This window comes from Arvicola amphibius, chromosome 3, assembly GCF_903992535.2.
Source record: "Arvicola amphibius chromosome 3, mArvAmp1.2, whole genome shotgun sequence".
Taxonomy (NCBI): domain Eukaryota; kingdom Metazoa; phylum Chordata; class Mammalia; order Rodentia; family Cricetidae; genus Arvicola; species Arvicola amphibius.
Window position 1 is genome coordinate 112,215,489 of NC_052049.1, and position 26,381 is coordinate 112,241,869.

Genomic DNA, 26,381 nt, shown 5'->3' on the forward strand with positions numbered 1-26,381 from the left:
ATACCAGATGAAATAAAATATAGCAGGCAGGGCATGATGGCATACACTTTAATCCCAGCACTAGGGAGGTAGGGACAGGTAAACCTTTGTGAGTTTTAACACCAGCCTGGTCTACACAGTAAGACCCTTTTTAAAAGGAAGGAAGGAAGAAAGGAAGGAAGGAAGGAAGGAAGGAAGGAAGGAAGGAAGGAAGGAAGGAAGGAAGGAAGGAAGGAGAAAAACAACTTACAAATGTAAATAGCTGACAGCTGACCCGTCAACAAAGAAAATTCCAGTTGGGCATGGTTGTACATGCCTTTAATCCCAGCAACTGAGAAGCAGAGACAGATGGATTTCTGTGAGTTCAAGTCCAGACTGAAAGACTGTCTTTTACAAAAAAAAAAAAAGGCAAGAGCCAGGCATAGTGGTGCACACCTTTAATCCCAGCATTTGGGAAGCAGAGGAGGCAGAGCTTTGTCAGTCTGAGGTCACCATGGGGCTGTTATTCAGAGAAGCCCTGTCTCAAAAAACAAAAACAAAAAACAAACAAAGAAAAAAAGAAAGCAAGAAAAAAGATAATTCTCAGAAGGCCATCCTGAAAAACAAATCTCTGCTCTGGTCCACAGGCTTGAGCTTTAATAGCCACTAAAGAACAAGGGCATAAAGGCCTTGTGCCCAGCAATGCTTGAAAGTGAACTGAGATGACCATGTCTTCCTAAGAAAATGGAAATGCTCTGGTTTACATACACCTATCACCTTTTATCAGTAAATTTAGAATTCTTGCTGGTAGTTCTTTCCTCATCTCCTACTTTCAAATTTCCCGAGTTCCTGTGTTTTAAGTAGGCCTATTTAAAAATGAGATTACAGCCAGGTAGTGGTGGCACACATCTTTAATCCCAGCACTACAGAAGCAGAGACAAGTGCTTCTCTGTGAATTCGAGGCCAGCCTGGTCTACAGAGTGAGTTCCAGGACTGTTATCCAGTGAAACCCTGTCTCAAAAAATAAAACCAAAATTTTAAGTGAGATTTCTTTGGTTTTTTTTTTTTTCATTTTATCTTTATTTTATATGTATGGATGTTTTGCCTGTGTGTATATCTGTGCACACAGTGTGTGTCTGGTGCTCACAGAGGCCAGAAGAAGGTATCAAATCCACTGGAACTGATTACAGCCTATTCAGGTGCTAGGACTAAGAACCAAGTCCTCCAGAGCAGCAACTGCCCCTAATGGCTGAGCCATCTCTGCAGCCCGTTACCGCTATTTGCCAGGATTGATTATCTGAGTGTGCCACCACACTCAACTCTTAACTCTTGACCAAGAATTCAATACAACAATCTTTATTTCTAAATGGTTCATCATCTATTTCTTACAAAAACTACTAATTTGTATCTATTCCTATTGTCTAGTTTGTGCTATTTACGTCAGTAAGTCCTGTTTCTGGAAAAGACACTACTAGACAAAAAGTCCAGAAACATGATGGAGGACTCTCATTGGCTAATAAAGAAACTGCCTTGGCTTTTTGATAGGCAGGATTTAGGTGGGTGGAATAGACAGAACAGGAAGAAGGAAGTGAGGTAGATGGCTCAGACAATTGCCCCGCCTCTCCTCTCTGGGACAGAAGCCATGAAGCCAGCCACCAGGTCAGACGTGCTGAATCTTTCCCGGTAAGACACCACTTTGTGGTGTTACACAGATTATTCGATATGGGTTAGTCAAGATGTGAGTAAGAGGCTGAAACTAATGGGCCAAGCAACGTTTAAATGAATACAGTTTGTGTGTTGTTGTTTCGGGGCATAAGCTAGCCAGGCAGCTGAGAACTGGGGCGGCGGGAATGCAGCCCGCAGCTCCTCACTACAGAAACAGATCACACACACAGATCTTGCCCTTGTGTTGAGGAAGTGGCATTTCTCCAAAAAAAAAAAAAAAAAAAAAAAAGTTAGAATAGCTGGGTGCTAGTGGTGCACGCCTTTAATCCCAGCACTCGGGAGGCAGAGACAGAGGGATCTCTCTGAGTTCAAAGCCAGTCTGGTCTACAAGAGCTAGTTCTAGGACAGGCACCAAAGCTACAGAGAAGCCCTGTCTCAAAAAACAAACAAACAAACAAACAAACAGAATAACTGAGCATCCATAATGGGATAAAAAAGAAAAATAAGAACTAAACCATCACCGAGCCTATGCATACATTCTCTGTGGATTACAGACCTAAATGTGAAAGCAAGTCTAGAGAGCTTTATACTACACAAACGTTGGCCACATGACTTCATAATAAAGGCTTTCCTTAAACAGAACCATAAAACCACAAACCATACAGTAAATTTTTTTTTAAAATTCTACTACTTCAAAAGTGGAGCAAGACAAAGAAAAAGATACAAGAAATAACTTCTGTTTAACAAGATATCATAAAAAGATGGAGTATGGTAGTACAAGTCTGTAAATCCCAGCACCTAGAGCTGGTGGAGGAGACTCATGAGCTCAAGGCAGTCTGGGCTCCATAGGAAGACACGATCTAAAAAATAAAAAGTAAAAGCAAAACCAAGACAACAGTCAAAAGCAACATTAATGAGTCAGGAGACACCTGTACCATATACCTACCCAGAGCATATATCCAAACAAATATATTCAGGATACATAAATAACACTTACAAGTCACTAAGAAAGATAATCCAATACACAAGTTGTCAAGACTTAAATCAGATCCTCACAAAAGACGGCATCAATAATAAAAGACACAAGATGGTGCCCAACCTCATTATTCATTCTAGACTGAAAACCCTACAATCACAATTAGACAAATAACAAATTGACCATGCCAACCAATGGCAAGGAAATGGAGCAAAAGGCACATTCAAACACTGCCTAGAACAATCTAAATTGAGACAACCAACTTGGAAACAGGTCAGTGACACTGTCAGGTTAAAAATTTGTACACTATGAACTGGGGATGGTAATACACTTTAATCCCAGCACCCAGGAGACAGAGGCAGGTGGATCTCTGAGTTTGAGGCCAGCCTGGTGTACAGAGCAAGTTCCAGGACAGCCAGTGCTACAGAGAAACCTTGTCTCTAAAAACAGAAAACAAAAACAAAGAAAAAGCAAATGTATCTTATGGATGATATATAACTGTTCATGAAAAGAAAATCTCCAAGAATTAATAAAAGCATTAAACTATATAAACAACATAAACAGGTGGCTGGAGAGATGGCTCAGTGGTTAAGAGCATTGCCTGCTCTTCCAAAGGTCCTGAGTTCAATCCCTAGCAACCACATGGTGGCTCACAACCATCTGTAATGAGGTCTGGTGCCCCCTTCTGGCCTTCAGACATACATAGAAAGAATATTGCATGCATACATAATAAATAAATAAATAAATAAATAAATAAATAAATAAATAAATAAATAAAATATTTTTGGGACAACATAAACAATATTAAAAATAATATTAATCCAATAAATTGGATTACAGATGGGTATATTAACAGCAACCCTTGATTAGGCATGGTGGTGCACACCTTTAATCCCTGCAGGCATAGGCAAATCTGGCCAGTCAGGATTACATAACAAGGCCTTGTGTATGCATGTGTGTTTATTTCATTTTTTTAACAATAGTAAATAAATAAGCAAAAACCCAACCAGAACTCCAGTACTTTATAGTAATTTAAAACATTTTAATTGCCATTTAAAATGAATGGCATGGATCAGGAATGGCTGAGCACATCTGCAGGTTAAGTACCCATGGCAAAGACAGGAATATTTCAAATTTTAGGCCTTTCTGAGGTATTAAAAAAAAACAAAACACAGAACAACAAAAAAGTCAATAAATGCAAGAAATAAACTCAAAGGTTTTAGGAAGTCTCTGAAACTGACCAGCTATACTAGGTCCTTCCTCCCTGTCATATATAAACTGTAATGACTGTCAAGAGACACTCAGATGAATTGAGCCGCCCAAATGAATCACAGACCAACCAATCGAGCCACTTAGAAAGAACATTCTCCAATCTGCTGAGCTGCCTGCAGGTTCCCAGACTTTGTGAGCTAGCACCCATGCTGGGGTGAGCTTTGGTGACACTTTCTGAGTCATTCCTGCTCCTGTATTCCTTCACCCACATTCCTGTAAATGACCTCAATAAAATGTATTGGTTTGAGGCTGGAGAGATGGCTCAATGGTTAAGAGCACTGGTTGCTCTTCTAAAGAATCTCCCTTTAGACTCCTAGCATCCACATGGCAGCTCACAATTTTAACTTCAGTTCCGGTGTGTGCCCTCTTCTGACCTACATGGGCACCAAACACACAAGTGGTGCACAGACATACATATAGGCAAAACATTCACACACATAAAATTAAATACATACCAACTCAGTGGCTTACCATGTTGGACTTTTGTCATTCCCCTATTTGGGATGAATAGATGTTTGTGCATATTTCCTTAACAATAAACAGCATCCACAACAGCTTTCAGCAGTGTTACATTATAACTTAGTAGCTGGGGTTGGCTTTGTATTTTTTCTGCTTAATGCTGATAGTTTCCTTAATTTGTAGTTTGGTGGGTTTTATTAGTTTGGAGACTTCTCAAACGGCTTGTTAAAAAACTTTTCTCTGCCATTATTCTTTGTCAGACCTCTTCTAGAATTTAATTATGGATACTTACAGCTACAGACCGACCATTTTTTTGTCTCAACACCTCAGTACGGAATTTTCCTCTTACATTCTACCTCACTAAATCTTTCTTCAGCTTAATTTATGCTCCTAAATCTACCTGTTGTCTTAAAATTTTCTATTACATTGGTGGTTGAGAGGCATATGTATGTTACTGCATGTGTACAGAGACGAGAGGACAACTTTCAGGACTGGGTTCACTCCTTCATCATGTGGGTCTCAGGGATCCAAACTTTGGAACTCAAGTCATCAGGCTTGACAGCAATGCCTTTTGCTACACTACGCCATCTAGCCAGTAATACTACTGACATTTAATAATCAGTTTCCTTCAGTTCTAGAATTCTTTATCATTTCACGATTCTTATAAAAATTATCAATTTAGGGCTGGAGAGATGGCTCAGCGGTTAAGAGCACTGATTGTTCTTCCAGAGGTCCTGAGTTCAATTCCCAGCAATTACATTGTGGCTCACAACCACCTGTAATAAGATCTGGTGCCAACTTCTGGCCTGCAGGGACACATGCAGGCAGAACATTGTATATATAATAAATAAATAAATTTTTAAATTTTTTTTTAAAAATTATCAATTTAGTGCTGGGGACATAGTTCAGTGGTGGAACATTAGTAAGTACACAGTTTAAGTATACACACAAAAAACTTGCCAACTTAGTTTTTATTTTTGTTACAGATGAAAAATAGGTATATTCTAAGTCCTTGACTGCCAATTTCTATATCCTTTGTGTTTCTATAATCAATGTCACCTATTGGTTTTCAGTTGCAAATTTTAATATATACCTAGTTTTTTTTAAATGTTGGTTTCTGTATAAAAATTATAAACAATTTGATTGTGATACCGCTATTCAAAAAGGATTACTTTTACTTCTAGCAGATAGCCAAACTACCAACATCAAGAATCCTAGACCATCTTAATCCAATACAGAATAACAGATTAAAGGCTGGGCTTCCTTCCCTTTATAAACTGAGCTATTTCTGTTCCATTCTTACGTCTAAAACTCAGACCTTGCCAGGCGGTGGTGGCACACCTTTAATCCCAGGCAGAAGCAGGTGGATCTTGTGAGTTCAAGGCCAGCCTAGTCAACAGAGTGAGTACCAGGACAGTACTACAAACTACACAGTGAAACCCCATCTCAAAAAAAAAAAAAAAAAAACCAAACCAAAAAAAAAAAAAAAAAAAAAAACCAAAAAACAAAAACCAAAAAACCCTCAGGCCTTGTGGGAGCCAACCCAACTGTTTCCCAGGGCCCCTTTCCTATGTTTTTATGAATGACACTTGGCTGGCAATTTTAAAGTCTGAAACTGTCTTAAACATCAGACTCAGTTCTTAAAGCTTGATTCATCTTTCAGAACTTGACCTCAAAATTTCTCACTGCCTATCTAGAACAGTGGTTCTCAGCCTTCCCTATTGCTGACAACCTTTAATATTCATCTTGTGGTGGCCCCCAACCATAAAATTACTTTGTTGCTACTTCATAACTGTAATTTTGCTACTATTATGAATCATAATGTAAATATCTGATATGCGACCCCAAAAGGGTCAGGACCCATAGGTTGAGAACTGCTGGCCTAGATAAACACTCTATGTCTAACTTTGTTAACTGTCAGCGTCTTTGGTTAGAAACAGATGATATAAGATTAATATGGTAGAGTATGTCCATAATTACAGAGCTCAGGAGTCTGTTTCAGGATTACCTCAAACTCAAGGCCTGCCTGAATTACAAAACAAACAAACAAAAAGCCAGAAATGAAAGTGGTGGGGACTTCAGATGAGCAAAATGATAGCAGGCTCCACAAAGCTTTCTGGACCAGAAGGAACAATAATGTCCCATACTGTCTCCAAATGTGGTACTCCAGAAAACGTAAGAAGGATGAATATTCACCCAACAAGATCTATATATCTGGTTAACCTACATCCCTGTTGCCACTAAAACAACAAAACAAACCACAATCAGTACAGAGAACTAACCACAGGATGTCATTACTATAAAATAGTAGAAAGAAAATTTTAAATATCTGAATTAGCTGGGTGTAGTGGCACATTCTTGTAAACCCAGTACTCAGGAAGTAGAGGTAGGTAGAGCAAGAGTTCAAGGCCAGTCTAGGAAAGTGGAAGAGGGGAAATAAGGGATGAAAGAGAAGGGAAGAAAAGAAAGCACTAGGCAAGGGCATAGTTTAAGATTACTAGCAGATTGGGTGGAGAGATGGCTTAGTGGTTATGGGCATTGACTGCTCTTCCCTCAGAGAACACAGGTTCAAATCCCAGCACTCACATGCAACTCAACACTGCAACTCCAAGATCTGACACTCTCTAATAGATGTACCTGCAAGCAAAATGTCAATGCATATAAATTAAAAGTAAATAAGCAAAAAAGAAAAGAAAAAAGAAAGATTACCGACAGACCACTTGCAGATAGACCTTCCTGTGTCCCCAAAAGCATGTTATAAACTCTTTTGTGGTGTCTAAATTATTCATTCAATAAATATATCCTGGCTATCTATCTTTCCTACTTGAATTATGTTATTTTCAAGTCTCTTCATGAAGAATATCATGGTGAGACACATGCTTAGGCGTGTTTCCTTAAATTAGATCCCAGCTGTCAGGTATGATGGCACACACCTATAATACTCCCAATATAATGCCAATATTCAGAGGCAGAAAGAAGTATATCCATGCCAGCCAGGGCTACATGAGGACTCTGATTCCATAAAACAAAAACAAACAAGGAAAACGTTGCAAAATTCCAATTTAATAGACAATCATTATGGACTCAAGTGAAAAGGCAATATACATAGGCTTTAAAACTATTTTTACTCCCAGCAGATCATTTCTGGTACACTGTTGGAAAATAGCCCCTCTGTAAGTCTAGCAAATACATCATCAAAAATACTTTATGCATACATAATTTAACATTACTTTATGAAACTACTTATTCTAGGAAGTACTGAGAAAGGAACAACTTAACGAAGAAAACCATTTTATTTTTAGAAAACCATTATATTCAAGCTGGATAGATAAAATTTTATATTAGTAAAACAAATGGTTCCCAATTTGTTACATTCAAATCTCAATGTAACTTTAATGCTATGACTCAGAATATACTTTATAAAAATAAGAATTACTAAATGGTAGCAAGATGCATACAGTACATCTTGAGTAGACAGAAGACTGACACTAAGCAACTAGGAACTTAGCATATGCTACAAATATGTGTTTTTTAAATGTGACAATTGAAGAAAAAGACAACAAAGACCACAAAGCCTTGTGATTGAAGACTTTTTATTAAGACAAAGTCTCATCCCAGGCTGGCCACTATTACAGATATGTGACATCATGTGATGATAATTTGTCTGTGCTGTAACAAGTAAAGCTTGCCTGAAGATCTGAGTGCAAAGCTAGTCACTAGTTAGCCATAGAGGCCAGGCAGTGATGGCTCACACCTTTAATCCCAGCATTTGAGAGTCACACGTCTTTAATCCCAACACTAGGGAGGTAGAGACAGGAAGGGATATGGCTCGGTAGAGAGAAGACTATAAAGCAGGAGGAGACAGACTCTCAAGGCATTCAATGAGGATATCGTAGAGGTAAGAACTAGTGCCTGGCTGCTCTGCTTCTCTGATCTTTTAGTTTTCACCTCCTAATATCTGACCACAAGTTTTTATTATTACGACCAATTAGAATTCACGCTACAACACCATTCTCTGTTTACTTTCTTATGTAGTGCTGGGGATAGAACCTTGATTTTCATCCATACTAGACAAATACTATCAACTGAGCCACTCCCCACCCCAGGTTTTTAATTACAGAGAGAGCTGAACATGTTTTACATTGAGAACAGAGAGAAAAAGAGAGCAATAATAAATTCCTGGCAAAAGAAAAAAATAGGAAATGAAACTTGAAATGCGGGTCAGGAGGATTACACCATCTAAACAGACACCTCCTAAAACGAGAAAAAAGGGACCAGAATGGGTTTAGACAGCAACAAGTATGTAGATATGAAAGCAGTTAAACTAAGCCTGCTTAAGTTTTCTCAACATACATGTCATATGCTGGGGAATGAAGTGAAAAGACAGGGTCCCTGAATCTGACAGGGACTATCAGGAAAAAGAGAGAGGGAGGGAGAGGAAAACAACAAAGGAAGTATGTATGAGTCTCTACAGAGAAAGTAGGGTAATATAGCAAAGTGCTGGGTGACTGCTTTAAAACAACAGACAGGCTTCTATGAGGTGTTACTCATGCTAAGAGCTGAAAATCACAGAAAGAGTCCAGTCTGTAGAATCAGCAGGAGAGTGGCCAACAAAGCATCTACCTCAGCAGTCCTAAGGTCCAATGAGTTGGAATCACCTGAGGACTATGAAGTATACGAAGGGCAATTAGACAAAAGTACAGCCACTAAGGCACCAAGTGTGATTAAGAGATTTATGGGCTAGTCAGAAAATTGCTTAGGAGATATGACAAAGACTAAATTTAAGTTTTCAATTAACATTTAAAAGATTAAATCATATTTTAATATTTGGTAAGATTGTACCAGTCAGACATACAAATTCAGCCTCAGTCATTTACCTTGAAAAAACTTAACCTCTGAGCTTCAATAGTCTTTCTTACCTACAAAGAGATAAAATCTATCTTATAAAATGTGGGTGAAAGGGTCTCTGAACTTCCAATGAAGTAGGCATCCACTGTATATAGTTCTCCTCCCATTTCCATACGACTTGGCCAGCAGAATTGAGAGGAAGACATAATGGTAGCTAGGAGCAATGGCATAAACCTGCCTGCAGTTCCAGTGACTCAGAAAGCTGCAACAGCAAGTCAGGGGAGGTGGCATACAACTTGAAATGCTTAGACTTAAGATCAAGCGTTCAAGGCCATCTTAGGCTATATAACTAGATCCTGTCTCAAATAATAAAAAAAAAAAAATCACACACACACATACATATTTCTGTGCTGCTGCATTCCAATTTAAGTAGCATACCAAAACCTGTCTTTTAGCCTCTGCTTGACTTGGGGCACATTACTGAGTTTGTATGTGCTTAGGAGTTTACCAGTTCGTGCATTAAAAAAAAAAAAAAAAAAAAAAAAAAAAAAACAGGAAAAGCACATCGATCGCCCTTTGCTGACTCCCAGAAGCCAGTAACATTATTCCTACCACTTGAACCATGACAGTTTCCTTCCCAGTGCCGCAGTCTACAAAAATCAAGATAGAGGTAAGACACAGTAGGTAAAGCAAGAATAGAAAGGCCAATCTTCCACAATAGCATTCACACCTTCAAAGACAGGAGCCAAGACAGGCACGGTGGCTAATGCCTTTAATCTCAGAGGCCTGCAGATCTCTGTGAGTTTGAAGTCAGCCTGATATACACAGCAAGTTCCAGAACAGTCATGGCTACATAGTGAGACCCTGTCTCAAAAGACCAGAAAAACCATGCAGTAGTGAAACACGTCTTTAATCCCAGCACTTGGGAGACAGAAACAGGTAGATCTCTAAATCTGAAGTCAGTCTGGTCTACAGAGAGAGTTCCAGAACAGCAAAGGCTACACAGAGAAACCCTGTCTCGAAAAAAAAAAAAAAAGATCCAAGCCAAGTACAACTTCTAAATAAAGCATTCACAACGTAACATAGGAGAACTAGAGATAAAGATGGTTCAGGGTAAAGAGAAATTGCTGCTCTTACAAGAGAGAACCCAGGTTCAGTTCCCAGTCATGTTATGGTTAACAACCATCCATAACTTCTGTCTCAGAGGATCTGAAGCCCTCTTCTAAACTCTACAGGCAGCAGGGATGCACAGGATACACATACATACATTCGGGAAAACACACACACACAAACTTCACATACAGAGAATAAATAAATGAACCTAAAAGGAAAGAATTGGAAATTACCAACACACTTTCACATTAGGGCCAGAGAGATGGCTCAACATTTTTTTTTTTTTTTTTTTTGGGTTTTCGAGACAGGGTTTCTCTGTGGCTTTGGAGCCTGTCCTGGAACTAGCTCTTGTAGACCAGGCTGGTCTCGAACTCACAGAGATCCGCCTGCCTCTGCCTCCCGGGTGCTGGGATTAAAGGCGTGCGCCACCACCGCCCGGCAAGATGGCTCAACATTTAAGAGCACTTTCCACTCTTCCATAGCAAGAGTTCAGTTTAGACACTGGCATTAGATGGCTTATAACCCCCATGTGACTCCAGCTCCAAGGGCTCTACCCCCTCTTCTACACTCCATAGGCACCTGCCCTCATGTGGCATATAGTGATGCACATGTTTAATCCCAGCACTCAGAAGGCAGAGTCAAGCAGATCTCTGTGAGTTCAAGGACAGCCTGGTCTACAAAGAGAGTTTCAGGCAGCAGGGCTACACAAAGAAACCTTGTTTTAAAAAAAAAAGTTTAAACAGATTAAATGTATGCTTTTTCTAAAATATTTTTGAGATGAATCACTGCATCATCCCACTGAACTCCAAGTCCTCAACTATGGAACATTAATATTGACCATAAAGAAAATACAGAGGTAGGTGTACTCTTAATATACCCTAAGGAAAGAAAATGGCTTAAGCATTTGTAGTTTTTTAAAAGGCATTCCAAAGGGCCCTCTGTGAATAATTAAGTGAAGCATTAGCACACGTCAAAAGCCATAATGACTTACAGTCTAAGTTTACACAGCAGCCAGGCACAAATGCATACTGCTAAAAAAAAAAAAAACAAGTCCAGCATGATGGACCACACCTTTAATCCAGCACTCAGGAGGCAGAAGCAAGAGGATCTCTGTGAGTCTGAGGCCAGCCTGGTCTACATATGGCGTTCCAGGACAGTAAGGGCTGCATAGAGAGACCTTATCTCAAAAATAAATTTTTAAATTATCAGACATTTTTAGAAATAAAAAAGTTGTTTTTCCCAAAAGCACTGGTGTTGATGGCATACTCTTGTAAACCCAGAATAGGGAAGGCTGAGGCAGAAGAATTTTGCTAAGTTTGAGGCCAGCTTGGGCTACACATAGTGAGTACCAAGTGAACCAAGGATATATAGTAAGAAAAAAAAAACTAAGCCTAAAGGATAAAAAATTTTTCTACTTAGTCTTATCCTCTAGTTTGGCAAATTCTATATATCTTTGAAAAGGGGCTGTCTTTTGTTTATTTCTAGCTATATATTTACATAATCCCTCAGAACAATGTTAGAAAGACACGTGTTTAGCTCTGGGAAACCAACAATGTCCTTGTACGGCTGCCACGTGTTCCATTCATAATAGTTTCTCACTGGCTTGACTTCTCCCTTTGCTTCTGCCAAGGCTCAATGGTCAATAGACAAAAAGAAAAACACAAAAAACAAAAACCCAAGAATGAAAACTGCTATATTCGCAATGAAGAAAAGTAAAACCATGTTTAAAAACTGCTACATTTGGGGGGCAACAAGATGGCTCGGCTGGGAAGAAACTTGTCTCCAGGTCTGACAACCTTGATTTATTTTTGGAACCCATATGGAGGAAGAAGAGAAGCTATTACCTGACCTCCACATGTCTGTCATAGCATGTACACACACACACACACAAACACACACACACACACAAACACACACACACACACACACACCGAGTAAGTTCTTTAAAGAAAATTTATTTTATAAAGTGAAAAATCACAGCGCCTAGGCCTACCTCTGGTTCTAAATACAGAATTTTTCTACCAGTCAGGAATTTGCATCTCCAACTAGGCAGAAAAGGTACATCTAAGCCTGTTTTCTTAGGGCAAGAACTTATCTCTGGTTCACAGAACAAAGTGTAGCACTCAATAAAAATTCTGAAAACATTGTGTCACAATACTTTACATAATTTTTAAATAAGTGCTTTTGTCTCCTCAGAGTTCAATCTGTCCATAGCAGCATTTTTAATTTATGCATGATATATGTGCGAACACACATGTGGAGGCAGGGCAACCTCAGGTGTCATCCTTCTTTAAGACAGGGTCCCTCACTAGCCTGGGTCTCAAAAAGTAAGCTAGGCTGGCTGGCAATGAGTTTCAGGGACCCTCCGGTCTCTCCACCCAGCACTGGCATTACAAGCGCTGCAGTGTCCAGCTTCTTACATGGATGCTGGGACTCAAATTCTGGTTTTCATGTTTGTGAGCAAAGTACTTCACCAGTGAACCATCTCCTCAGCTCCCAATGACATGCTTTTCCACTTACAAGTTTTTCTTTAGAAGGCATAAAAATTGCAAGGCCAGAGAAAAGCCTCAGCAGGCAGAATTGCTAGCCACACAAGTGTGACAACTTGAGTTCCACCCCTGGAACCCACATGAAAAGCTAGGTCTAGTGCTGCACATCTGTAAACCTAGTGTTCTTATAGCAAAATGGGAGGTGGAGAACTGCCTGAGGCTCCAGGGCCAGCTGGTCTGGAGTTCACAGCGCAGCAAAAATGAGAGGGACTGCCTCAACAAGGAAGAAAGCCAAACACAACTTCCCCCAAAAAATGACCTGCATTGCACCCACAAACACACCACATACACTCAAACCACACACGCGTGCGTGCTTTTTAAAGAAACAAATTGCTATACTACAAAAACAAACAATGCACAAACAAAAGTGGAGCTACATCTAGAGCAGAAATGTAGAACTTTCCTACAGGTTTGATGCAACTGCTCCTGCTCACAAGCACAGGAGGAAAAGAGCAGAGTCCCAGGGCCTGCGTCTCGTCTGGTGGCTTTGGACATTAACTATATATACATGAGCTTGAGCAATTACTCATCTTTCTGAACTTTAATTTTTGTCTGTAAATGTAAGTATTAGGTCAATTTCCTTCTAAAGTGTCTTAAAATGTCAATGTTAGCCAGGCTTGGTAGCATACACTCAGCTTGTAATCCCAGCACTGGGGGAGGTAAAAGCAGATCAAGATTTCAAGGACGCCTAAGCTACCGGAGACTCTGTCTCAACAAAACAAAACACAAACAAAAACATAGAAAAGGCTGGGGAGCTGACTCAGTGGTGAAGAGTGCTTACTGTTCTTGTAGGGCAGGAGTTCAATCCCCAGCATCCATATCAGGTAGCTCACTACTACCTGCAACTTCAGCTGCAGGGGAATTCCACACCTCTGGCTCTCAAGGGCACCTTTACTCACATACACACATACATATATGTAATTAAAAATAATAAAAATAAATATTTATTACCAAAACAAATAAAGCCCACAGAAACTTCAAATGATAGAAACTCCAAGTTTGGCATGAAGGAGCACAACTTGTGGTCCTAGCACTAGTGAGGTAGAGAGAAGATTACAGTGTTTTTGGACTTGTCTCAAAAACCCAACTCCACCATCTCATAACCCAAAGAGGTCTAACAGTTTTACAAATGTAAAGACATAGGGAAGCTTTTAAACAAAAAGAACTGATAAGTGTTTTCCAGAAACAAATCTGCAACCTATACTTTTCATAGAAACCTACTGTCACTAAATAATTTAGGATCCAAAGGAAAAAAATCTCTTTCTTCTAACTACTATTTTCCAATATTGATTTATCAAAACTCCATTCAGGTTCTTGAATTACATTATTCTTATCAAATGCTACCCAACAGCAAGTACAAACACAGTGCCACTTAAAACTTATTACCAATCTCATTCCTTTCATTTATCATACCAGCTGAAGAAAAAATACATTCAATACAAAATGACACTTCTGACAACTTAACCATACTCTATGGCTAAGTTTTCATACATACTCTATTCTTAAAGAGAAAAACATAACTATCAGAATTAATCAGTATAACTTCAAATCAAATGCTAACATGAATGAGAGGTTAAGTAACATTTTAGCAAAACTATTGGATACCATCCCAATACAACTTCAGATTAGGGCATTAAAGAAGGTCCTGCTTGATCAGGTTCTCCTCATGGATTAAGCAGTGGTCTGGCTCAAAATCTCTGAGAGTCCCCAGAGCCCTTTCTATACTTATACAAGGTATTCAGATTGTTAAACGTGAGTACTGAACAACCTTCTGCACCCACCTTGGGTGTGTGGTTTCTTCTATTTGCTAAAACTGTGACTGTGAAGAGGCATCAATATAATTTTCACCTAGAATAACTAAAAATTGGCTATTATATTTATTCAGATAAAAACTGCTTGTGAAGATTTTGGACCCCAGTGTGGCACACACATTACATACATATACACATATGTGTACAGTGAATATGTATACATACATGCACACACACAGATATGTGTTGTTTTGCTTTTCGAAACAGGGTCTGTGTAGCCCTGGCTGTCCTGGAACTCACTCTGTAGATCAGGTTGGCCTCTGGGTGCTGGGATTAAAGGTGGGCAGCACTGCCACCGGGTTTTTTTTTTTTTTATTGTCTTGTTGCTTTTGGTTTTTTTTTTTGAGACGGTCTCTCTATACAGCTCTGACTGTCCTGGAACTCAATAAGCAGACCAGACTGGCTCCAAACTCACAGAGATCTGCCCACCTATTCCTTCTGGGATGAAAGGCATGAGCCACAATTTATACTATATGATATAATGTAAAATCCCTTTAACAGAAAAATTTTATTTCTAGGAATATTTCTAAGGAAATACTTGGAAGCTGGGAATTGTGGTGTGTGCTTTTAATCCATTCTTGGGAGGCAGAGATAGGAGTTTAAAGTCAGCCTGGTTTTCATAATGAGTTCTAAGCCAGCCAGAGATACATGATGCTCCGTTAATACATTTGTTGCTCTTTCAGTGCTGGGATTAAATGAATGTGCCACCACTGCCCTGTCAAATTTTTTAAAAATTCTTTAAAACTCTCACTGTTTCAGTTGGGCACTGGTAGCATTAATCTCAGCACTTGGGAGACAGAGGCAGGTGGATCTCTGTGAGTTTGTGGCCAGCCTATGAAGAGAGTTCTAAAACAGGTAGGACTAAACAGAGAAACCCTGTCTGAGGAAGAAAAAAATAAATCTCACTTTTAAAAAAGTATATTTTAAGCATGTATTATTACTTTTATAATTTAAGATACCACACAGCCAATTCTTTTTTTTTAAGATTTATTTATTTATTATGTATACAACATTCTGCCTCCATGTATGCCCACACGCCAGAGGAGGGTGCCAGATCTCATTACAGATGGTTGTGAGCCACCATGTGGTTACTGGGAATTGAACTCAGGACCTCTGGAAGAGCAGCCAGTGTTCTTAACCACTGAGCCATCTCTCCAGCCCCCTGGGGCTAGTTGGGATTGTGTAATGTAGCTAGCCTAGCCTACTTGCCAGTTTCAGAATGAAAGAAAAGGTGGAGGCTGTTAGAGGAATGACATGCACACAAGGACATGCACATACACACACACACACACACACACACAGAAGCTGAGTAACTTGTAAATTTTTCTTAATGTATATTAAAACATTAAACACAGTATTTTGAGATTTCTTGAGAGATGTGAAATTATAAACTGCTCCAAGATATAAAAAATGACTAATTACTGATCCTTGGTTATGTTGGTGTTGGTGTGGAGCAAATGTTCAGCTAGACAGGATTTACACAGTATTCTCAAGGCCTCGAGTTTCATCTCCAGTACCAGAAGAGGGAGGAGCAAAGTAAAAGAGACCAATGCTAAAAACTTAACAATTCATTAATCAATAATGCAGTAAATGACTCAAAGATGATGCTTCCACCACATGCCTTAGAGCCACTTAGGAAATGGGATATGGGTGAAGGAATGGACCCGCAACGCTTCTGAAGAGTTATGAGAGTAAATGTGGACTTCCACATTTTGTTCTATACATTTTATGATTCATCAGTTGTTTTTTTTTTCTCAAAAAACTGCTACAGATCCATACAGCTGTTCAACAGATCCATACAGCTGTTCAACAGATCCATACAGCTGTTCAACAGAGCTAAAGAAGGACGGGATCTTGAGAATGGTGCATGCCTATGACCCTAACATTTGAGAAGCTAAACAGGAGGGCTGCTCAAAGTGTGAGGTCAGCCCAGGCTACATAGAAAGGACCTATCCACAAAACAAAACAAAAAAATCACAGATTATTTGGACCTCATCCTATCTAATGAAGCACCAAAGAATTAGCCTTGTTTAAAGTCGCTTCCATGGCAGATCTAAGCTGGAGGAAAAGGTAGCAAGCAAGCAGTCAGTAGTAAGTTAAGGTACTCTGGCAGCAGACTCAACTAAGCACTTCTTACCCACCGCTCATTCCAGATAACAGAGAAAAAAGATCCAGAGTCACTACTGAATCCCTGTGTCATCAGTGCTGTCACGTCCTGTCCCCACCCCACCACTCCAGTCCCTGGTGGACCCCAGAATCTTTTGCAGGCTAGCAAGCACTCTGCCACTGCGCTACAGTCCCAGCCCATCACTGCTGATTTCTGATGGCTATGTCTGGGTGGTGGCACCATTTCTCTCACCAGTGCCTGGATCCCCAGGGACATGTGTCACCAGTATCATTATTAGGACCCTTTTCCCCTTTTGGAAGCTGTTGTAGGAATGAACATTGTGGGGACAGCACAAGGCTGCCTTCCAGGGCTCCTAGCTGACAACTCCCACCTATTTCCTTCCAGCACAGAATGTGCTAATCACAAAAACACTTCACAATGACTTGCTTGTCACAATCCCCCTCATAAAACCTAATGTGCATCAGAATTAACAACTTCTTTGGATACTGTGATTAAAATTTAGGCTCTGTTTTCAAACTAAAACTTAATCTGCTTTTCTTTGAATGTTCCAAGTTAATCATTAAGGAAATGATCTTTTTCACAGTACCATAGAAGTTTAAATACAGCATAAATTCTACTAAGGGGAAAGACTCAGGGACCAATTTGATCATCTATTAGTTTTATTATATGTATACTACCAGCTAACGTAACAAATTTTCCTATAGTAAAAGAAATCAAAAAGTTTAGCCTTGATTTAATCCTACTTTAAAATATTTTTTTATTGCTGGGTGGTAGTGGCACTTGCCTTTAATCCCAGCACTTAAGAGGGCAGAGGCAGCTAGATCTCTAAATTCTAAATTCAAGGCCAACCTGGTACACAGATTGAGTTCCAGGATAGCCAGGGCTATATAGATAAACCCTGACTTGAAAAACCAAATATATATTTTCTTTTGTGTGTACAAATGGTTTGCCTGCATGTTCACCAGTGTACTGTGTGCATGCTTGGTGTCACGATGGCCAGAGAGGACATCAGCTCCCTTGGAACTAGAGATAAATAAAGATGGCTATGAGCTGTCGTGTGTGTGATGGAATGCCAACCCCTGTCCTGTCCAACTGAACAATCTCTCTAGTCTCTTAACCCTATTTTTAACCTTTCTACCTATCAGTCAAACAAAAGATTGCCTCAAATTTCACACACATGAAGTTAATAACAAATTTTAGATCCTCTGGAGGAATCCAAAGATACATAACACATTTTCCAGACATGGTGGCAAATACCCAAAATTACAGTACTTCAGAGGTAAAAACAAGTGGATCAGAAGGTTCAAGGCCAATCTGAGCTACAATAAAAACCAAAAATGCTAAAAATAAAAAATAAAAGTGCTATTTCAGGCGTGATGGTGCACACCTTTAATACCAGAACTCAAGCAGCAGAGGCAGACCTCTGAGTTTGAGGCCACCCTGATATAGAAAGCAAGTTCCAGGACAGACAGGGCTACACAGAGAAACTCTGTCTCAAAAAAACAAAACGAACAACAACAAAAAAGTAAAAGTAGAAATGGTAAAAGTGCTGGGTGGGGTTGTACTGTGATCCTAGTACCTGAAGACAAGCAGGAGGTGGTTTGACGAGGCCAGCCTGGTCTACAAGAGCTAGCTCCAGGACAGGCTCTAGAAACTACAGGGAAACCCTGTCTCAAAAAACCAAAAAAAAAAAAAAAAAAAAAAAAAAAAAAAAAAAAAAAAAAAAAAAGGTGGTTTGAGAGAAAAAAATTCCTCTGATTTCAGGGCCAGCCTGGGAAGCATTGAGTCCTTGTCTCATCTCTTCCTCCTGCCCTGGGAGAGGCAAATGCCAACATAGACACCATTAAGTAAAAAAAAAAAAAAGTAACTAATATACATAATTTGAAGAACCACTAACTTAGAAGCCAGACATGGCAACACAATGTCTGCAATCCTAGCACTTGGGAAGCTAAGATAAGAAAATTCAAAGTTCAAAGCCAGCCTGAACTATAATGAGTTCCAGAGTTCTGTAACAGTCAAAGTTAGAGAATGAACTTGTCTTGGGGACGAGTAGCCAACAATTATTTCATTGAATGGTACTAGTTAAACATTACCTTAATACCATTTGAGAGAATGATGGCATCCCACCAAACAAATAAGGTTAAGACACCAGTGAGAACTCTAAATACAATCATGATCCTCTTAGAAATGCATCTTTAGGCTATTATCACTGTTTGAACATCAGAGTGTACTTATACAAATATGGATGATATAGCTAGTCATGATGCTCACTCTTGATTACAGTAAGAATTACTATAAATATGATATCTACAAGACTGCTTGCAGCTTAATACTACATACTATATTCATATTTCATACTATAACATATTTCACTGTTAACTTTTCACTAGAAGGAGCACACACTAAAATGAAAAAGTATAGTCTAGTAAATGTTATACATAAACTAGTAAGTCACTTGTCATCATTACCAAGTATTATGTACTGTAGTTATTGCATGAGCCATAATTCTGTGTGACTGGCCTCACAGAGTGGTTTACACCAGCACCATGAAATATTACAGCAGTGTGTTGTCCTATGAAGTTCAATTAGTGCTCCATTATTATCTTATGAGATCAGCACCATCTATGTAGTCTGTGACTAACAAATATTCATTTTAACACTAATGTAAATGACTCTGTGACTGAGAGTTTGTTGTACACCTGAGAAGAAAATACAAAGAAAAACTTATGAAGCCTTAAGAAGTAGGTTAATCCCGAATTCCAAGTCAGGAAATTACTTAACCTTTGACCCTAACTACTTTCACCTATAAAACAAGGATGATACCAATAAAAAGGTACAGTAAGAAACAAATTTATTGTGGCTAAATTAAATTCTTCCACAAGAAAACAAAAACAGTAAACAAATTAGCTAATTAATTTCCACCCACATAACTTTTCCTTTCAGTTAATTCCTTTGGGGCATATAAGTAATTTAATTTAGCAAACATCTATATACTATCTACTATTCTATAGATCTCTGACTGAACATTGTAACAGACAAGTAACTTACACAGCTTACAGCTGCTTTCCTTATGGAGTTTACAAGGTTTAGATATTGTCTGGCATGGTGGCCTATGGCCATAGCCGCAACAATCAGGAGGCTGACGCAGGAAGATCACAGAAAGTTGGAGGTCAATCTAGTGTACAAACAAACAAAACTAAAAAACAAAAAAACCATGGTGGGGTTCAAGAGAAAAAACAACAACAAAAGGCCAGGTGTGGTGGTGCGTCTTTAATTCCAGCACTTGGCAAACAGAGACAGGTAGATCTATTTAAGTTCCAGATCATAATGAATACCATCAAAAGAAGAAAAAAAAAGGGGGGGGGGATATACAAGCATCAGAGGTTAAGATAAATCCAGAACAAGTATGTCTTGTGTTTAAACCTAAGAGATCCAAGATCACTTTGGACATACTTCAGTAGTCACTTATCATTACAGATCACAAATCCTAGAGAGTGTGAACTTAATACCTAGCATGTGCCTGGAACTCAGAGCACAAGTCAAATGGAAGAAGGAAGGGAGGAGGAAGGTAGGAAATGGCAAGAAGTCCAATGAAACATATGAGTTTAAAATCCAACTAGAGGGGGCTGGAGAGATGGCTCAGTGGTTAAGAGCACCGCCTGCTCTTCCAAAGGTCCTGAGTTCAATTCCCGGCAACCACATGGTAGCTTACAACCATCTGTAATGAGGTCTGGTGCCCTCTTCTGGCCTGCAGACATATACACAGACAGAATATTGTATACATAATAAATAAATAAATAAATAAATAAATATTTTTAGAAAATCCAACTAGAGGGCTGGAGAGATGGCTCAGAGGTTAAGAGCACTGACTGCTCTTCCAGAGGTCCTGAGTTCAATTCCCAGCAACCACATGGTGGCTCACAGCCATCTATAATGAAATCTGGTGTCCTCTTCTGGCATGCAAGCATACATGGGAGGAATGTTGTATACATAATAAATTAATAAATCTTAAAAAAAATACTCATTTAAAAAAAATCCAACTAGAGACATTTTACTTCCAAAACACAATTATTTACCCAAGTTATTTTGGGAGTGGGGAGCAGGTACAGCCAAGGAAAGATAACCCAAGGAAAGGATATATCACATCTTTTTTCGTTTTCATTTATTTATTTAGTGTGTGTGCGCACGTGCACCTGTACAGGTGCCATGTTTAGAGGACAACTTGCAGAACTTGGTTCTCTCCTTCTACTGCATGGGTCCTGAGGCGCAAACTAAGGTCATCAGACTAACTTGGAAGCAAGTATCTTTACCTGCTACACCATTTACTGCCCCAAAGTAATCCTTTTTTGAAAAGACTTCTTTCAAACTCAAAAACTGTAAGCTTGTGTGGTGATGCCTGCTTGTGATTCAGGAGGATTGTTGTTAGTTCAAGGCCAAACGGGGCTACCCAATAGGTTTTATACAGCCTGAACTACAGTGACACCTAAGATCCTATCAACTCTACCAGTTCAGAAGGAGAAAATTATGACCTGCAAGACTACATATCCCCCAGAATATCTGAAAGCTAAGAAAAATTTTTACAGTTTTAAAAAGTTAGAACAACAACAAAAGATGTGGGATTAAGCATGTAACCAGAAAGACCACACTATTTAATATCAGTCTCTTTACAAAAAATCGTTGCCTGCCCCTACTATACTTTACAATGGCATTTTACATCACACTAAATTAAATAACTTGGTGATTTAAAATTTACATGAAGCCGGGCAGTGGTGGCGCATACCTTTTATCTCAGCACTTGGGAGGCAGAAGCAGGTGGATCTCTAAATTTGAGGTCTGCCTGGTCTACAGAGTGAGTTTCAGGACAGCCAGGGCTACACAGAGAAACCCTGTCTCAATCAACTCCCCTCTCACCCTGTAAAAAAAATTTACACATCAAGGCCATTTGAGCTTTCTTTCCATTCTCTTTCCTGCCTAGTCTTCCATGTACTAGTCAATTTCTTTACAGAGAAATAACTGCAAATATTACAATATCCTGGTAAGATGTCCATTTTTGTTTAAGGAGTATTCTTAAACAAGCATTTTTTTTTCTAACAAGTTTAAGTTCCATATGGCTGAGCAAACTGGGCCTATGAAGGCCCACAATTTATACCAGCTGCTGACATTTAATATTGGGGGGAAGGAAGAAGACCACTAGTACCCAAGGCTAACTCTCGGTAAACTTTACTAGTCCCAGGCTAGAATAACACACACCCATCTTTTACAAGAACAAAACAGGTATGAAAAGATGACTCAGGACTTACTACATAATACCACATATCAGAAAGATACAATGAGGAGGAGCTGGAGAGATGGCTCAATGATTAAGAGCACTTCCTACTCTTGCTGAAGACTAGGGTTCAATTCCTAAAACCTGCAATGGAAGTTCACATGGTCTGTTATTCCATTTTCAGAGGTTTGGACTCCTTCTTCTGGCCCTTTCGCAGGCACAAGGCATACATGGGATACATATACATGCATGCAAAGAAAACACTCATACATATAAAATGGTATAATGGCCCCATATAAAGACTTCGGGTTGTGGGGGGCGCAAGATGATAAAGATATATTGGGACTCACTTGATGGAGGGAGTGAACCAACTCTCACAAGTTGACCTCTGACCTCCACACATGGGCTTATGGCATGCATAAAAATTTACACATATATGGGGGGAGCTAGGAGGAATGGGATGCTTGGGATACAGGAAGGGTGGATATGGGAGCAGGGAAGCATATATCTTAATTAAGGGAGCCATCTGAGGGTTGTCAAGAGACTTGACTCTAGAGGGGTTCCCGGGTTTCCAGGGAGATGCCCCCAGCTAGTTCCTTGGGCAGCTGAGGAGAGGGAGCCCGAAAAGGCCAGTTTCTATAGCCATACTGATGAATTTCTTGCATATCACCATAGAACCTCCACCTGGCGATAGATGAAGAAAATGACTGAGCCCCACATTGGAGCACTGGACTGAGCGCCCAAGGTCCTGATGAGGAGCAGAAGGAGAGAGAACATGAGAAAGAAAGTCAGGAACGAGAGGGGTGCGTTCACTCATGGAGACGGTGGGACAGAACTAAAGGGAGATCACCAACTCCAGTTGGAATGGGACTGATGGAACATGCGACCAAACCGGACTCTCTGAATGTGGCCGATGGTGAGGCTGACTGAAAAGCCAAGGACAATGGCGCTGGGCTTTGATTCTTCTGCATGGACGGGCTCTGTGGGAGCCTTCTCAGCTTGGTTGATCACCTTCCTGGACCTGGGGGGAGTTGGGAGGACCTTGGTCTAAACATAGAGTAGGGAACCCTGATGGCTCCTTGGCCTGGAGAGGGAGGGGGGGTATGGGTGGAGGGGAGGGGAGGGAAGGAGGAGGAGGAGGGGAGGAGATGGAAATTTTTAAATATAAAAAAATAAACCATAAAAAAATTTACACATATGCATACAAAATGAATAATGTATATTTTTCAAAAACCTTAAAAAATAAAGTAAAAAGAAACCCCAAAACTCCAAGGGCAAAGAAGATGGTGCAATCCAGCAAGTATTAGGTAAGTACTAAGTAATAATACTTAATACAGAAGTATTAAGACAACTTGGAAGTCGGAGAAGTGGTACAAACCTGCAGGCCTAACATGAGAAAGGACTGAGCTTTCATTTCAGCACAATTAGTAACGTGTTATGGGCAAATTGCTGAAACCATCTTCAGAGACAATCAGTAAAGAATAAAACGTCCTGCCTTCCTAGACTAACACAGAAAAGCTTGAAGTCTCGGCACTTGAAACTACCAAAACCTAACCGCAGTTTCACTCAAAACTTTGAGACCGTAAGCGAATAAATGTATCTAGAAAAACTCAGAAATCAACACTCTCAAGTGATGAAAGTATAAGACATAAAATAAGAGTGGGTTTATTTGGATTATCATGTAGAATATGACCAGCTATAATCTATCTTTCATTAGCAGAAACACCATTTTAAAGTTCACTATTTTAAGGAAGTCAATAGTCAGTATCATTTTGCTACAATGAATCCACTCCCACATCCTACATGAGAGACCAACTAGAAATGAAAACTTGTTCTATACCAGGAGTCCCCAACAGTTAAACTCCCAAAATGTAAACCTATGAACTTCAGATTGTAAAGACATCCAATACTTTTTTATAAGATGCTAACACATGGCTCTAGGCAGCACTTGACAGGCTGAGGCAGGATTGCTGTGGGTTCCAGACTGTCCTGAGATATAGTGAAAGCTATCTCAAGAAACAAACAAGGAGCCGGGCGGTGGTGGTGCACGCCTTTAATTCCAGAGGCGGATCTCTGTGAGTTCAAGGCCAGCCTGGTCTACAGAGAGAGTTCCAGGACAGGTTCCAAAGCTACAGAGAAACCCTGCCTTGAGAAACAAATAAGGATTCATTCCCTGGCATCTTCAGTCACAGTTCTACTAGGGCTGGAGAGATGGTGCAGTGGTTGAGAGCACTTGTTCACAGAAGACCCAGGTTCAATTCCCAACATCCGTATGGTGGCTCACAACCATCCATAAATCCAGTTCAGGGGATCCAACATCTTCCAGCCTCAGGGCACTGCATGCATATGCTGCACAGCCCCCCCCACACACACACAAAATAGTAAAACTAAATTTAAAAAAAAGAAAAAGAAACAAACAAGATGTCAGCACATCTTTATAGTAGTTTTATAATTTCTAATAATAAAGTCAGTTCCACAACATCAAAATAATCACCATACAAGTACTTATGTCATTAATTACAATACCAGTTGGGACAGAGGCTGGGGAGTTCCCACAATTCAAATTATTTAAGGTAGGGAAAATCAGCCCCAGAAAAGTGGCTCTGAAACCACTGGTATGCACTGCTAGAGTGTTAATTCTCACACAGGACTTGTTAAGCATTTATATAGCAGTTACGTTTGCCAAGTGCTTCATAATAATTTTACTAGCTGTTCCTAGTCCAAAGCAACCCATGGAGAACTTAACTGAAGAGGAACCTGGGCCCAGAGAGGAACCAAAGAAAACCAAGTTTACCCTGGAGGAAATAACACCATTTGCTTACACGCCAGATCCTCCTAAATACATTTATCTGCAGTGGGGATTTTGAAAAATTAATGAATATGGTAAGAAACAGTGCATTGAATCCGAACAAAATGTTAAGATTGTGTGTACACTTGCACTTGAGGCAACTTCAAGACTACATTACACAGACATAAAACTATAAGGAAGTAAGAGTCTCCCGAATGACAGACAGGCTTAAAGAGCTAAACATTAAGTGTTAACCCCACCCCGCAACGGACTTTAAAATGGTTATCAAAGGGGTTCGTGAAACAAGCTCAAAGTCGGGTTCCGAAATAATAGGCAGATAGGCCCGTTACAAAAATCAAGCTACAACCCAGCTAAAGCACTGAGTGCAGGGAGGAAGTAGACAGACTGCAATTTAGTACGCTCAGTCAGTCCACCTTTCGAAAGATAATGGTTCTAACTAAAACTTGTGGTTTAACCAGTGCCTATCTCGGCACCAGCAATGGATTACATCCAACACTTTGCAAGACAACAAAAAACTTGAGCCATCCTCAGCGGTGAAGGGGAAGTTCCTTTCCTGCCCCCATTTAAACCCACCGCTTTCTTTGATCTTCGTGTTACATCTTAATGAGAAAAAACTATAACCTCACCCAGACCGCAGTCAGTCCGGTCGTCCGGTCCCCTAACCCCAGGTCCCTCACCCAGGATAACTCCTCTTCCAAGCTCGCAGATCCAACACACATCCCTCAGGCCCACCTCCCAGGGCCCACTCGGCGACCCACATCCCCAAGCTCCGCACCCCCATCGCACTTCCGCCCGGGTGGCGCGGTGACTGGCCCTCCCCCAGCCCCCACCCCATCTTTGTCTGGCTCCCCCACACCTCAACGTTCCCAACTGCCAACGGCAGCCCTCCCTCCCACCCCACCGCCCACGCCCACCCGGCGCGGCGCGCGCCCGCAGGCCGCTCACCTTGTCCATGAGCTTCCAGCACTTCTCCACCATCTTCTTGTCCACCGTGCCGGGAGGGTGCGGGCTGAGGTGGTGGTGGTGGTGGTGAGGCTGGAAGGCGTCCTTCATGAGCCCGATCAGGCCGCCCGCGCCCGAGCCCCCCGAGCCGCCGCCGCCGGCGCCCGAGCTCTTCTTCACGTTGCCGGCCATGGCCAGCCGAGGGTCGGGAGCCCGCTCGGCCGCGAGCGAGAGAACTGAGCGGGGCGAGAAGGAGGGGCCTCTCCAGCAGCCACCGCCGGCGCTCGCAGCCCAGGGACTGAGAGGGAGGTGCCCGCCCGGAGGCGCGCCCCTGCACGAGCGCGAGCGCGGCCGGCGCGGCGCGGCGACGCGCGCCGGAGACGGACCCGCAAGCGGCGGACGCCGCAGCGACCCCCAACTCGCGCGCGAGCTCACGAGCACCCGCGTGCCCGGCCGCTCCCGGAAAGCCTTGACCAAGTTTCCGCGCCCACTTCTCCCGCCCCGACCCTCAGGGATGGGGCGTGGCCACTCGGGGCGGGGCCCAGAGGAAACTCGCGCCTGCGCCCTCTGCTGGAGAAGCGAGGT

At 40.8% G+C, this 26,381-nt stretch overlaps 1 protein-coding gene across 1 annotated transcript in view; it reads right to left on the reverse strand.

Annotated features, from left to right (window-relative positions):
• Window positions 1-26,077, reverse strand: part of Cbl (Cbl proto-oncogene) — an 85,307-nt gene extending 59,230 nt beyond the window's left edge. The window contains exon 1 of the mRNA XM_038322588.1: window positions 25,800-26,077. Coding sequence (XP_038178516.1) covers window positions 25,800-25,988 — 189 coding nt within the window. The 5' untranslated portion in view covers window positions 25,989-26,077. The remainder of the gene's footprint in view (window positions 1-25,799) is intronic.
• Between the last annotated feature and the right edge of the window lie 304 nt (window positions 26,078-26,381).